This window comes from Lepidochelys olivacea, assembly GCF_965140295.1.
Source record: "Lepidochelys olivacea isolate rLepOli2 genome assembly, chromosome: 19".
Taxonomy (NCBI): Eukaryota; Metazoa; Chordata; order Testudines; family Cheloniidae; genus Lepidochelys; species Lepidochelys olivacea.
Window position 1 is genome coordinate 18,963,060 of NC_140429.1, and position 13,502 is coordinate 18,976,561.

At 46.0% G+C, this 13,502-nt stretch overlaps 2 protein-coding genes across 4 annotated transcripts in view; one reads left to right on the forward strand and one right to left on the reverse strand.

The window, feature by feature from the left end:
• XKR8 (XK related 8) overlaps window positions 1–13,502 on the forward strand; it is a 117,629-nt gene that overhangs the window by 43,157 nt on the left and 60,970 nt on the right. Inside the window, exon 4 of one of the 2 annotated variants that reach the window (XR_014714532.1) lies at window positions 5,111–5,129. The exons of the other annotated variant lie outside the window; for it this stretch is intronic. The gene's annotated coding sequence lies outside the window, so the exon portion shown is untranslated. Of the gene's footprint in view, window positions 1–5,110; window positions 5,130–13,502 lie in introns of those variants that run through there. 2 annotated transcript variants of the gene reach the window in all.
• Window positions 1–13,502, reverse strand: part of EYA3 (EYA transcriptional coactivator and phosphatase 3) — a 139,503-nt gene that overhangs the window by 27,136 nt on the left and 98,865 nt on the right. Inside the window, exons 7-9 of one of the 2 annotated variants that reach the window (XM_084652448.1) lie at window positions 13,300–13,437; window positions 5,521–5,606; window positions 3,333–3,516 (exon numbers count right to left, since the gene is read on the reverse strand). In XM_084652448.1, coding sequence (XP_084508574.1) covers window positions 3,333–3,516; window positions 5,521–5,606; window positions 13,300–13,437 — 408 coding nt within the window. The remainder of the gene's footprint in view (window positions 1–3,332; window positions 3,517–5,520; window positions 5,607–13,299; window positions 13,438–13,502) is intronic. The other variant, XM_084652449.1, reaches the window with a different exon arrangement.

A 13,502-nucleotide genomic window follows, 5' to 3' on the forward strand; every position in this document is an offset into this window, starting at 1 on the left:
AGGTTCCCGGGCTAGTTGGGTGCCTTTCCTAACTGCCCGTCCCCCAGAACCCAGCTGCCACTCAGCAGCGGTTAGTACTTTGTACTACTTTCGATGCAGTGTGAAATAGGAGAGACTCAACAGGGAGTATTAAACCACCACTGTTTAATTAACTGTTGCTGGAGGGCCAACAGACCTTGCTGAAAAGGCAGCAGGTCTAACAGGTGAGGAGCAATGGCAAGCATTAATTTCCCTCTTTAAGGTATTTTAAGCTACTGAACTCGGAGCCCTAAATCTAAAATCAGATTTTTTTAAGCAGCAGCTAGTTAAACTCAGCCCCACAATTTCTCAGCCTTTGCCAAGCAGCCTAGCCAGGCTCTGGCCTAACGCTCCTCCCACAGTGGCACTTCCAAAGGGAAGCCACCACTGCCCTCTCAATCCTTCTGTGAGCGGCTCAGGAAGCAACAGATCCATCTCTACCCCTGTAAGAGAGGGACGTGGGCTTTTTGGTGATGAGGTCCCAGTCATGCACTATTGTGAGTTGAATCATGACATGACATCAGCAGAAAAGGTCATCCAGCCAACAGGAAAACAGCTTTGGACCAACAGTTAAACCCTTCTCGGTTACATTTTCTGCTTCTTTTAACTGACAAAAGCCTGCGGATAATTAACGGGACGCACAAAGACATTTATATATGAAATGCTTTCTGGAAATTCCCTTTTCCTGGTTTCTACCTTAGATCAGTGAGGAAATTTCACCCAATAATTCCAGCATGAAGGCCAATGAGTTGTAGTTAAATTAAGGCATTTCTTTTAGAAGGACATCTGATCTTGATTTAAAGATTCCAAATGATGGAGAATTTACTACATTGCTTGGCAATCTGTTTCAATGGTTAATTACACTCACTATTAAAAAGAAATGTACATCTTAGTTCCAGTTTGAACTTTGCTGACCAACCCCCCTGCCACTGGATCTTGTTATGCCTTTCAATGTTAGATTAAAGAGCCTGCTACAATCAGAAATCTTGTCCCTGTAAATATTTATAGACAAGTGACAAGATGAACAGGTTGAGCTCCTTCACTCACTAACTGCAAGGCAGGTTTTCTAGGCCTTGAATCATTCTTACAGCTTTTCTCTGTTTTTAAAACATCCTTCCCCTCTTGGTGCCTCATTTTCCCAGCTCTACAATGTGGGTTTTGAAAAGTGCTTTCACATCCTCTGACAAGGCTGCCAATTTCGGTTGGACATATTCCTGAAGGTTTCATCAAATGACAATCTTTAATTAAAGATTGATCTTTAATTCCTGGAGATTCCAGGACAATCTTATCCCTCTGATGAGAGGATTTCTACATATGAAATCTCTGTGTGTGACTATGACACATACTAGGGGATAGGACACTTCATAGCTCATGAAGGCTGAGTCCATTACACCCACCAGGGGCTCACTGTATCCCTCCATCAGCTCCCTGTGGGCCACCCTCCCACCCCCCTCTACTTTAAGGACTCCCAGCAACTCTCCCACACACCCCTCATGCCAGGGGCTCTGTGTGCCCCCATTTCCTCCTCCCTCTATACCAGGGTCCCCCATTAACCCCCAAGTCAGGGGCTGTGTGCACACCCTCCCCCTTCTACCCCACGTCAGGGGCTGTGTGCGCCACCATTTCTTCCTCCCTCCATTCCAGGATCCCCCATTCTGTCTCTTATGTCAGTAGTTTTGCCCTGTGTGTACCCCCATTTTCCTTCATACCAAGGTCCCCCTCCCAGCTGGGGTCCCCCAATCCCAAGGTGTTCACACCCCCCTTACTCCCATACCAATGTCCCCTATTCTTTTCCCCACTGGGATTTTCTGCTATCCCCTTCTTCCCCTCATATCAGGGGCGCTGTGTGTGCCCCCATTCTTCTCATCCCCAACCATGGCTCTGTATAACCCCCCCACCTTTCCTCATCATTATTGTTTCTCTTCTTTATGTCTGGGAGCAAAGTCATTCAGGGTGTTAACACATTACACTCTATTGGGAGGGTGGGCAGAGATTAGATGTGGGGTACTGTTATGCTGGAAGATGCTCATCGGTATAATCTGCCAGTTCTTTGATCTACAGACAACTGCACAGGTGCATGAAGCTGTGGCTGTGCTAAACACACGGTAGGGGCTCCATGTATCCCCCATTTTCCCCTTCCCCCCAGCACAACAGGGCACACACTAATACCTAGAACATTTGCTGAAATTTGGAATTAATTGGACAGGGCATTCAGAAGTTATCCCGTGACAGACAGACAGACAAATGCCATCAAATTGAGCATAAGGCCTCAAGCTCAGCCAATAAAAATAAGTGCAAAGTGAGTGTTTCTTTTTTCCTCAGGATCCCTCCTCACAACCTTCCCAGACCCTAGCTTTCACCAGCTCATCCTACCATAGCCAAGGGAAGTGGTCATCATGGGGAAGCTGGGTCTATCAGAGTTAGAGAGAGGCAAAACATCTGCTAATTTAGAAATGAAAATGTCAGCTCCCCTTCCCCTGCAGAGCCTGGTTTAACTTTCATTTCCCTTCACTGAAGGGCCTTAGAAACAACTGATGGGAACACTCTGGGTATCGCTAAGAGCTAGAGGAACTGTCTGACACTTGGTCCACTGGGAAAGGAGTCTCTACTTAGCGCATGTTGGTTTCCCCTCACTAGAAGAAGAAAGTTGCTTCAGAAGCACTGGGAAACAAACGGATGTCACCATGGGGGGAAAAAGGCAACAAGCAGAGCTGCCTTCATCAGTGCCAGTTAATATGACAAAGGGGATTGGAGGAAGGAAAGGGAAGAATTTCATGTGGAATGCTGGGAAATAACTTGTTCTCATGCAGGTGACTTTCAGAGCTAAGGAATCCCAAAGTGCTTTGCACAACAGTGAGTTAGATGCCCGCAGTGCAGTGACACAGCTGCACTAGCCCATACATGAGAGCGGGAATGTTGGCCATCACCCCAAAGTTATCTTTAACTTTTATTTGAAGTGTTCCAAGGGATCTTTAATACCCACCTGACAGCAGCCACCAGAGACAGGCAGAAAGTTCTTTAGTTTAACGCAGATGGCACCTATAACCATATGACCTCCACAGTCTTCCGCATCATACTGAAGGGTGTGTAGTGGGAGAATAGGTTGCAGAATGGGTCAGAAAACCAGATATTTTAGGCCCAAAGGAGAAACAAAATGGCAAACATCCTTCTTTGAAAATGGATGGAGTGTGCTCTGCACACATCAACACACGATGCCCCTCGTTACACTTCTGAATTTCACTCCCCCAGGCCTGCCAGCATGCTGTATAACCGAGGGGGTCTGAAATCCACCCTACTAAAGCTGCAGCACTTACCAGAGAAAAGTCTCTGCTCCGTCCGCGTAGGCACCATGGCATTTGCTTTTTCAATTGGATATGTGGTGGTTGCTAACGTGGGACTCTCCATGCTGCTGTCTGCTGGTGCTATAACCCCGAAGCCAGAACTCGGATAGCATGGCTGGTACTGGCTTTGGCCGAGAATTGTGTAGGTAGGGTATTCCTATTCAAAGAAAGGATCAAATAAGGTAGGAAAAGGCTGTTCCTCAGAAAACACTGAAAACCAAATGGGCTGCTGGCCTAGAATGCCTTTGGGACGGAGACGCGCAAGCAAAAGCTCAGGCTCTCCCCCTTTTTGGCCCCCAGCACCATGAGAGCTCTATGGCAGAAAGAACTGGTCCCCAAAGGGGAAGGAGCAAGTAGGCAGACAGGATCACCCACTCCAGACTTATGGAGGGAGAAGAAACGGTGCTGCCTGCTAATGAATGGCTTTTAAATTCCAGCTATATCAGAAGGGTTCTCTCTCTCTGCTCACCATCTTGTCAGACTCTTTGGATGCATCACCTTCCCCTTTCCTTGCTGAGGGAGACTGAGAAGGGTTTAAAAAGCTGTGTGACTATATTCTTCATTGTAGAAGCTACACTTGAAAATTAGGTTGTCAATTAACTACATTGATCAGGGCTATAAAAAATCCACACCCCTGAGCAAAGTCGTTCAGCTGACCTAAGTCACTGTGTAGACAGAAGAATTCTTCCATCGACCTAGCTACTCCCACTTGGGGAGGTGGATTCCCTACATTATCAGAAGACCTCCTCTCAGTGGTGCAGGTAGCATCTACGCTGAAGCGCTCAAGTGGCATAGCTGTGCTGTTGTAGCGTTATAAGTGTAGACAAGCCATAAGCTAATCATAGTTATGCTACTTACACTTCTGTAATGCCTGCCACACAGGGATTTCAAATTAGAGGATTGGGCCAAAAGAAATCTGATGAGGTTCAACAAGGACAAGTGCAGAGTCCTGAACTTAGAATGGAAGAATCCCATGCACTGCTACAGACCAGGGACCGAATGGCTAGGCAGCAGTTCTGCAGAAAAGGACCTAGGGGTTAGAGTGGACAAGAAGCTGAATATGAGTCATCAATGTGCCCTTGTTGCCAAGAAGGCTAAAGGCATTTTGGGCAGTATAAGTAGGAGCATTGCCAGCAGATCGAGGGACGTGATCATTCCCCTCTACTCGGCACTGGTGAGGCCTCATCTGGAGTACTGCGTCCAATTTTGGGCCCCACACTACAAGAAGGATGTGGAAAAATTGGAAAGAGTCCAGCAGAGGGCAAGAAAAATGATTAGGGGGCTGGAACACATGACTTATGAGGAGAGGCTGAGGGAACTGGGATTGTTTAATCTGCGGAAGAGAAGAATGAGGGGGGATCTGATAGCTGCTTTCAACTACCTGAAAGGGGGTTCCAAAGAGGATGGCTCTAGACTGTTCTCAGTGGTAACAGATGACAGAACAGGGAATAATGGTCACAAGTTGCAGTGGGGGAGGCTTAAGTTGGATAGTAGGAAAAACGTTTTCACAAGGAGGGTGGTGAAGCTCTGGAATGGGTTATCTAGGGAGGTGGTGGAATCTCCTTCCTTTGAGGTTTTTAAGGTCAGGTTTCACAAAGCCCTGGCTGGGATGATTTAGTTGGGGATGATTTAGCTTTGAGCAGGGGGTTGGACTAGAGGACCTCCTGAGGTCCCTCCCAACCCTGATATTCTATGATTTGATCTCCAAGTGCTTTATGGTTACTGACCCTCACTTCTCTTTAAATTGACAGGGTGGGAAACTGAGGTACAGAGAAGTGAAGTGACTTGCTCAAGGTCCCAAAGGAAATCTGTGGTGGTCAGGAGAAGAAGAATAGCTCTACTGACTCCCAGTCCTGTACTTTAACCACAAAACTAATTCTCCACACACAGTGAACTTGCTCTCTGTAAATCCAGTGCCCAAACAACAGAATTTTGAATTTACTTCATGCCCCAACTAGTCCCCATTGGCAAGAAAATGCTGTAGTGAACAAGGTCTGGGGACCATTTAAGGTGGGTTACAAATATTTAGCCTTAAAATACTCAGGAACTCTCAAGAAAATGAATAAATAGTTACACTCCAACTACTATGATGTCAGAATATTTGAAAACAAAAGCTACACCAGATGTGCCCAAGAGAAGAAAAGCTAGCAAGATGTTTTACCTGGTGTGAGATGCTGGCTACAGCTGGTGTTGAAATATTGACAACAGTCGAGGACGTGGAGACTGGGCTAGCACTGGTAGTTGATGCTGTAAAAAGGTAAATAAATCGTATTGTTAATACATTTTAATAATGTAAAAGGGAGAAGACCTATTGTAACCGTGAAGCTGTCACATTTCTAGCCCCAACTACACTCTAACTAACAGCTTCAACAGGGTTTGCCAGGACAATAGGGACGGAGCGTAATGTTTTAAAACTATGTTTTTATAATTCGCTATAGAACACTTTTCAAAAGGCCTTGCCTCCTCCATTCCTGTCACATAAAATAGTTCAAATTAGGTTAACTTGACATGTTTTTCTATTAATTTTTATTTCAAATTTTGGGACAACAAAGACCAGAACACAAGATGTATTTGTCTGTATTTGTTACAACACATAAAAACAAATATATCTATACTAACAGTAAGAGATCTGAATAGCATTTAAATTAGCTCTGCTAACATTTTTATCCAACATTGTGGATGAGACCTTAAAATATTTGATCCTACTGAATTCAACAACTTCAGGAAATATTAAAACCCATTTAAGTCATTACATATAAAGCTACTTCATACTGAGAAACTGTTGGTATTTAACGTTTGAAATCCGTGTTAAATTATAAGTATTTTCTGGAAGAGGTCCCTTGAGATCACTGTTGACTGCAGCTCTGTGAGACAGACCATGCACTCACAGACACAGATTTACTAGTACGAATATTTTGAGGTGCTTAAGATTCTTAAGTTTTTCCCACAGCAACCAGTGTCCATAGAAGGGTTGCATTTTCAGACAATTTTAGTTCACCTGAATCCCTGGAGTCCCTCTGTGCCTCCCTTTGGGGACAGATGTAAATTAGCAGCACTTATGGTTTTCAAGTAGTAGAATAGTCAGATTAGACTGCGGCCTGCTTTGGGTCTCAGGAGGCCGAAACACAAAATGACAAGCCCAGTGAAATCCAAGTGTACACATTAGGTGCAATCAGAGAATGCTATTATGCCTCCGTCATGCTTGCCCAAACTCCATAAAAAACAAAGGTTCATGGCAGCACAGATTGTAAAGAGATCTTTGTGGAAACTGCACAGTATCACCCATCTTATCTCCTGCCATAAAAAAAATAAGAATTTTCTACAGATGCCACCTGTGATGGAATCTCAGCACGAGACCAAAAAACAACCCAGGCTCTTCAATGGTTTGGTGTTTTCCCATCCTTGAGGGAGGCAGCGGAAGGGAAGAGCTCACACCAGGCCCTTCCTGGTCATCGCTTGCTGCCTGGTGAGTCTAGATGCTGCCCTTTGAGGATTCCAGTCAGTTCCTTCAATTTAGTAGGAGGTGAATCTCCCAGAAAGAAAAACTGATCCAAGATGTGCCTCAGAGAAAAAGGAAAACCCCGGTGCAAGAAAAAAATACCCAAGAAAGGAGACTTTCCCTCAGAGAGGTGAGTGAGAACCCTCCAAGATGACATCTCAAGAAACACAGAATGACAGTGAGGTAATTCTCTCTTCTCTAAAGACACCATTGGTGCAGGAATGCCACTCTGAAGAGGAAGCCCCAAGGAAAGAGGTGTTTAGCACATTTAGAAGACACCCTTTCTCAGAACAACGCACACAGCGCAGCTGTCTGGAAATGCTCCTCACCAACCCAGAAGCAGAACTCTGCAATGGATCCTGTGGATGCCTCAGAGGAATTTCATCACCTTGGGATTCCTGTGCCCAGACAGAAACCTTAGCAAGGAAAGGGGAAGATGGGGAACAACTGCACAAGGCGATGTGTTCTTGGAGAAAGAGAACCAACTATTTATAGTGAGCTCCACTCAGGTGGAATCTCTCAATGGAAAACACCTAGTGCCCTACCCTACCTCTGCTACACCCACACTGGCAGAGCCATTGGCCCCTTGCAGAATCCATTAAGACCTACAGAAACTCCTTCAAAAAGTCGGTGGGGAGGAAAATCTGATTCCTGCTCCCAGTATGGAACTAGAAGAAGCCTGAGAGCCTGCGAAGTGGGGGCAGATGGTTGGGGAAGCTGGTCAGGAAACCAGGCAACCAGGACATCTGTAGGATCCTCTGGGGAAACCTGCAAAGCTTAAGAGCTCTGGAGGGCTACAGGAGTCACTAGGGCCAAGGTAAGGCGGAGTCCTTGGGCTGCTGCTGCGCCCCTGCTGTTCACGGGTCCCCATGGGGCACACTGCAAATCCCTCACCTTGGTGAACAGTACAGGTCTGTAACACTAGGCATACCAGGATGTTCTATCTTTATCTCGAGTCCCAGGACTTGCCCTTGCCCTTGCCTACCTCATGGGATCAAAGAAGCATCTCGGATTTGAGCAAGAAATCGTCTAATGGCCACAGGCCACACACACACTTTCCGAAGTTGAAATAAAGATTTTTGAGGAGTTACAGGGGAGGCCAAGATCAGGCTTACAACGGAAAGCAAGTCTCAGCCTTAACCAGGGACAGGAGGCTGCTGCTCCATTAAAATGGATCAAAGAAACTATAGAAAGGAAAAAAACATATTTGGATTCTGGTAGCAACACAGACAATCTCCCCTTCATGCGTTCTCTTGTTACCCAACACCCTGAGGATATCGCCTGGTCACGGCCCACCTGTTTACACGTTGTAATGTACCAGGTCTCTAAACAGGGTTATACTCAATTGCATCAGCAATACTCTTTCAGCAACCGCCGGACACAGGTTACCCTGAGGGTCAACAACTCTTCTGTGTGTGCCACAAATACAGCAACATCGTTCTGCCATGCTGACGTGCCAAAAGGAACTATCCCCAGGTCCCATGTTTAAATGGAGTCACAGAGGTTTGTGTCTTCCTTTTGTTACCCTTCCCCTCCACCCCCGGTTTTCTTTACTTCTCCCTCCTGTTTCCAGATTGCTTCTCCAGACCCTGAATCTTCACCGTCCCCCTCACTGCTCCATTCACCCCAGAATGCTCTGCTTCAACCATCCTAAAATGCCCTATCCTGCTCTGCTTCACATGCTAGTAACAGAGAGCAGAGCAGGGAAGTGGAATTGACAAATTTTGTAAGTTTGACTTGGCTGCTTTGCTCCTACATGGAGTGAAGCAGTGGGGGAGGCAAGGAGCAGTAATTCCTTCTACATCTGACCACAGTGGTTCGTGCCCACTCTGGCATGCAGGGTAGGAGTTGTGGGTTCCCGGATTAGATCTAAAGGATACACATTAGCAAAATTAGCTCAAAGAAAATCATCTGCTTTTCAGCTCCAGGGGGAGCTTTTATGTTCACCTGAGTACACTACCCAAGTCTGCGAAGTCAGTAAGTGCACCCGGGCATTCACCAGAGTCCTGAGCCATGGCATTACTTAGGCAGAAGTCTGAAGACCAAAACATACAGAATTTGGACTACAATACATATCAACTGGGCCAATAATACAGCATAACCACATACCACTGAATACATATTCTCCTGTGAGTTCAGTCAGGTTTTTAGGGTTTGTTTTAAAGAACATTTATTCTAAATAAATTATGCTTAAGTAACATTAAGACTCTAGCTGCCACCTTATCTTCCTCAGACCCTTTGACTCTGAAGTCATCAAACAGTCTGTTCTACTAATGTGTTTTCCCATTCCTCCAGCTCTGCCCTTGATCCTTTCCAGTTTGGATTCTGCTCTTTCCACTATATTAACGGCCTCCCCAGGATCACCACTACTGGCTTTCTAATAGCTACATCTACAGGTATCTGCCCTCATCTTTCTTGCTTTCTCTTACTTTTGACACAGCTGATCATGTTCTCTTCCAATCTCATCTATTGTGTCTGTCTGAGATCTCTGGCATCTCCTCTTACCTGGCTGACTGCATCTTATTCTGCAGCATGTCCTTTAATAGGGTAGGAGCAGCTGTCTCTTAGTGTCCCAAATAGACCTGTTCTCAGCATCTGCCTCTTCTCCTCTCCCAGTGACCGTAACTTCTTGATACTTTCGACAATCATCTCTATGGTGAGGTTACCAAATCTACCGCATTCACTCCAAAAACTGACCTGATCTTTCCTCCTAACCCCACCATTCAGTCTCCCTTCCTTTTCTGTCTACACTGACAACTTCTCCCTCCCTCTCTTCCAGGCTCATATCTCAGTGCTCCCTCCAACTCCCAGCATCCAGTGCCTTGTTAAATTCTAAAGTTTTTCTTCCTAATATCTCCCAAATTCACCCTTCCATCACTGTCCCCAAGGCAAAGACTTTTCTCATCTTTCACTTTAACCATCTCCCGACTAGCCAAATGCTGCTGCTAAAATTGTACCTCCCCTGCTAAGACCACACCAGCCTTTTCATCTCCTTCAGACTTCCTGTCCTCATCAACAAGCCCTATCTAAGCTTGCCCTTGGCTAAATCCAGTGTGGCCACTCACACAGTCACAGAACACCAGACATTCCAGTACTTCCGGGAATGATGTGGGCCCACCCGCACTTGTGTGATTCCGCCCCTGCCAGCATGATCTCACAAGCACCATGCCACATGATGGACACCATTTTGAAAAGCATGTTGCCACACCCCCACACAGCATGACCTCACATGCACTATTGTGCAAGATCATGCCAGCGGGCAGGGGACTCTTCAAAATGTCATTCCCCATCCAATATCTGGTGAAACCACATCCAGTTTGGTCTCAGTTCCCGATGGGGGACAAACCTTAGAAAAGCAAGGCTGTCTGGCTTAAAACTAGATGGAGAGCCCGCCTAGCTACATCCCAACTCACTCCTCTCTCCCTTCCCTGTCCTCTTGCCAGCCTATCTCCTTTTGCCCCCTCTAGCTTTGCCCTGTTTATCATGCTGCCCTAAATCCAGAACATTCTCCCTCTCCTCATCAAGTGCCTTCTCTCTCTTTCAGCCTCTCCTCTTAACCTCCTCCTCCCGCAACTCCAGTCACCATGGATGAACTTACCATCCTTCGTGTCACTCAAGCCCACCCCTGGGGGTTATCTTCAACCCAGCCTTCTTCCTAGATACTCACAATGAGGCAGTGCCTAAACCCTGCCAATTTTTCCTGAGTACATCCTTTCCTCTCCATCCACAACTCCCATCTAGATTCCCATCACCTCATGTCTTGACTGCTGCACCCTCCTCCTTTCCAGCCTTGACAAATCCCATCCTGCCCCATTTGTATCCATTCCAAGTGCTGCTGCAGAGATCGTTTTCCTAGCTCATGGCTTCGAGTACGTCACTCCTCTCTGCATCCCTCCACTGGGTCCCCTTCTCCACTGCACCAAACACAAACTACTGTCTTCACTTCCAAGGCCCTCCAAGCCCTACCCCCACCCATCTATTCTCTGTCACGCGATGGCGGTGCTGCTCTGCCCACGATACTGCCCTTCAGTGCCCACTGGGTAACCTTTCAAACACACTTTTGGGCTGTCCCCCCGGCTGCCCCTTACACTTGGGAGGAGCTGCCAGAACCATCCGCAAAGCACCTCAGTATCTTCCTTTCGATCCCTCCTGAAAACTCCCCTTTGCCCTGGTGCTTACAACGGTTAGGCAGGTGGTGACCACTGCCCATCATGGTGAGCTGTGCTGTACGATTGTTTCTTGCTTCTCTCCCATCTGCCTGTTCTATCCACCTGTTCTCTCATCTGAGACTTCAATTAGAAGATCTTTGGGACAGAGACTGTCTTTTTGTTATACATGTACCGTGCCTACCACAATGGGGTCACAATCACTGGCTGAGGCTCCTAGGTGCTACTGCAATACAAATAAATAAATAATCCCTCCTTCCTTCTCCTCACTACTAATCTCCACTTCTCCTTCTCCTGAATTGCCGTCTCATGTCTCATCTTTCTGTCTCATTCTGATGGTGGTGATGTGGGGTGTGACAGAAGAAAGGAATAGCTCTTATTGGAGGTTGCGAAACTCTCTAGAAAACGTCACTATCTCTATATGACGAAATGATCACAGTGACCATGAAAAAAGCTGGACAATTCAAAGGGAAGGCTGACACGTTTTAGAAAGCACAACTATGCTCCGAACGGCGGTTCCATTCACACGATAGCATGGGGCTCCAGATTTATACTCTCTCTGCGTATCAAACGCGTGCAGTTTGTAAGTGAAGAGCCTCCAACTCCAAGGATCTGATGGTCAAGCTGGGTCTCTTCTACCTCTCACATCACCCCGGTGCATCTGTATTCTGCACTTGGAACTTAGCTGGCAATTCAAGTGATGGTGCACGATGCAGGACAGCATCCAGCAACCTCTTCCCTATCTTCTTATTTTTGTGGCAATTTCCAAAGAAGTGAAAATTTATTTTTTTGTCAGCAAAGGTACACACAGAGCAGCTTCACTGAAAGGTGCCATTTCTAGACAGACAGTCACTTTTCCAATTTTAATTCACAACAAATCCTGCATCTTGGCAGGGGGTTAGACTAGATGTTTCCTGCAGTCCCTTCTAACCCTATGATAGGAAATGAGTTCAGGATAAATGTATCCTTGGGCCTTTCCTGCTCACAATGCAGTGAGCTGAGAAAGCATCAGTCATAATGATGCACTTCATCAGCTGTACAATTTAAGTCATGTTAAAACCCACACAAATGAGAAACTAGCACGTCTTGAAATTCCTTTCTGAAAAGACAGTTCTGGGAGGTTCTCAAAACTCTGAAAAAAGAAAAGGAGTACTTGTGGCACCTTAGAGACTAACCAATTTATTTGAGCATAAGCTTTCGTGAGCTACAGCTCACTTCATCAGATGCATATCGTGGAAACTGCAGCAGGCTTTATATATACACAGAGAATATGAAACAATACCTCCTCCCACCCCACTGTCCTGCTGGTAATAGCTTATCTAAAGTGATCATCAGGTGGGCCATTTCTCAGAATCAGGGCCCACCTGATGATCACTTTAGATAAGCTATTACCAGCAGGACAGTGGGGTGGGAGGAGGTATTGTTTCATATTCTCTGTGTGTATATAAAGTCTGCTGCAGTTTCCACGATATGCATCTGATGAAGTGAGCTGTAGCTCACGAAAGCTCATGCTCAAATAAATTGGTTAGTCTCTAAGGTGCCACAAGTCCTCCTTTTCTTTTTGCAAATACAGACTAACACGGCTGCTATTCTGAAACCTGTCAAAACTCTGAGAAATTTGTCAAAGGATGAATTTTCATCAGAAAACATTTTCACTAATAAAATGGCAAAAATCCAACCTGAAACAAGTAACTTTGTAGCACTTTTACTTCCCAATATTAAAATGTGAGTCGCTGGAGGGGGGTGGGTGGATATTTGTATCCAGCTCCAGTGTCTACAGCTTCACTTTCTAGCTCACCTTGTATAGTGAAGCAAGCACACACACTGGTACCCAGTGCAGACCATCTCTGCCACCCTAGCTGGCACACAGAAAAGAACACCCTTTGCCTCAAGAAGCAACACTTGAATCTTAGTGCAACTCACGCCCAGGACTGCTAAGAAACAGCTTGAGCTACAAGAGCATTCTGAGGAGCGGCATGCAAGTGAATAACATTCATTCAGTCTCCCCTTTCCCACCGTGCCTTTGCTCTTCACCATGTTAGGATTCATCAGCATGGCATAAGCCAGCTGGGTGCAGGCAGAGCTCTATATAGAGTACAAACCACACACACACACACAACACATAGGGTCTGGAGCATACAAGAAGAGAAAAATATGGCTTGCAAGGCACAGAGAAGCATGCACAAACCAAGAGCAAACATGCTGGCCTCTTCATTTGTGGTATCTGGACACGAATAGGTGGAGAGAGATGTATATAAAAACCATGCCAAGTTACCTTGAATAGGATAAGAATAATGTGCTGGGCAGGGCTGGCTTGTGGTTAACCCTGTAGTGCAGGTAAGAACATTGTGCTGACTTGGAGATGGAGTCTGAATTAAACCACTTTCAGGTTTCATACCTGGCCACAGTGCACCTGAATCGGATAAATTGGACCAGTTACAAACAAATACGCTGGGACCAAACAGCATGTTTACTATC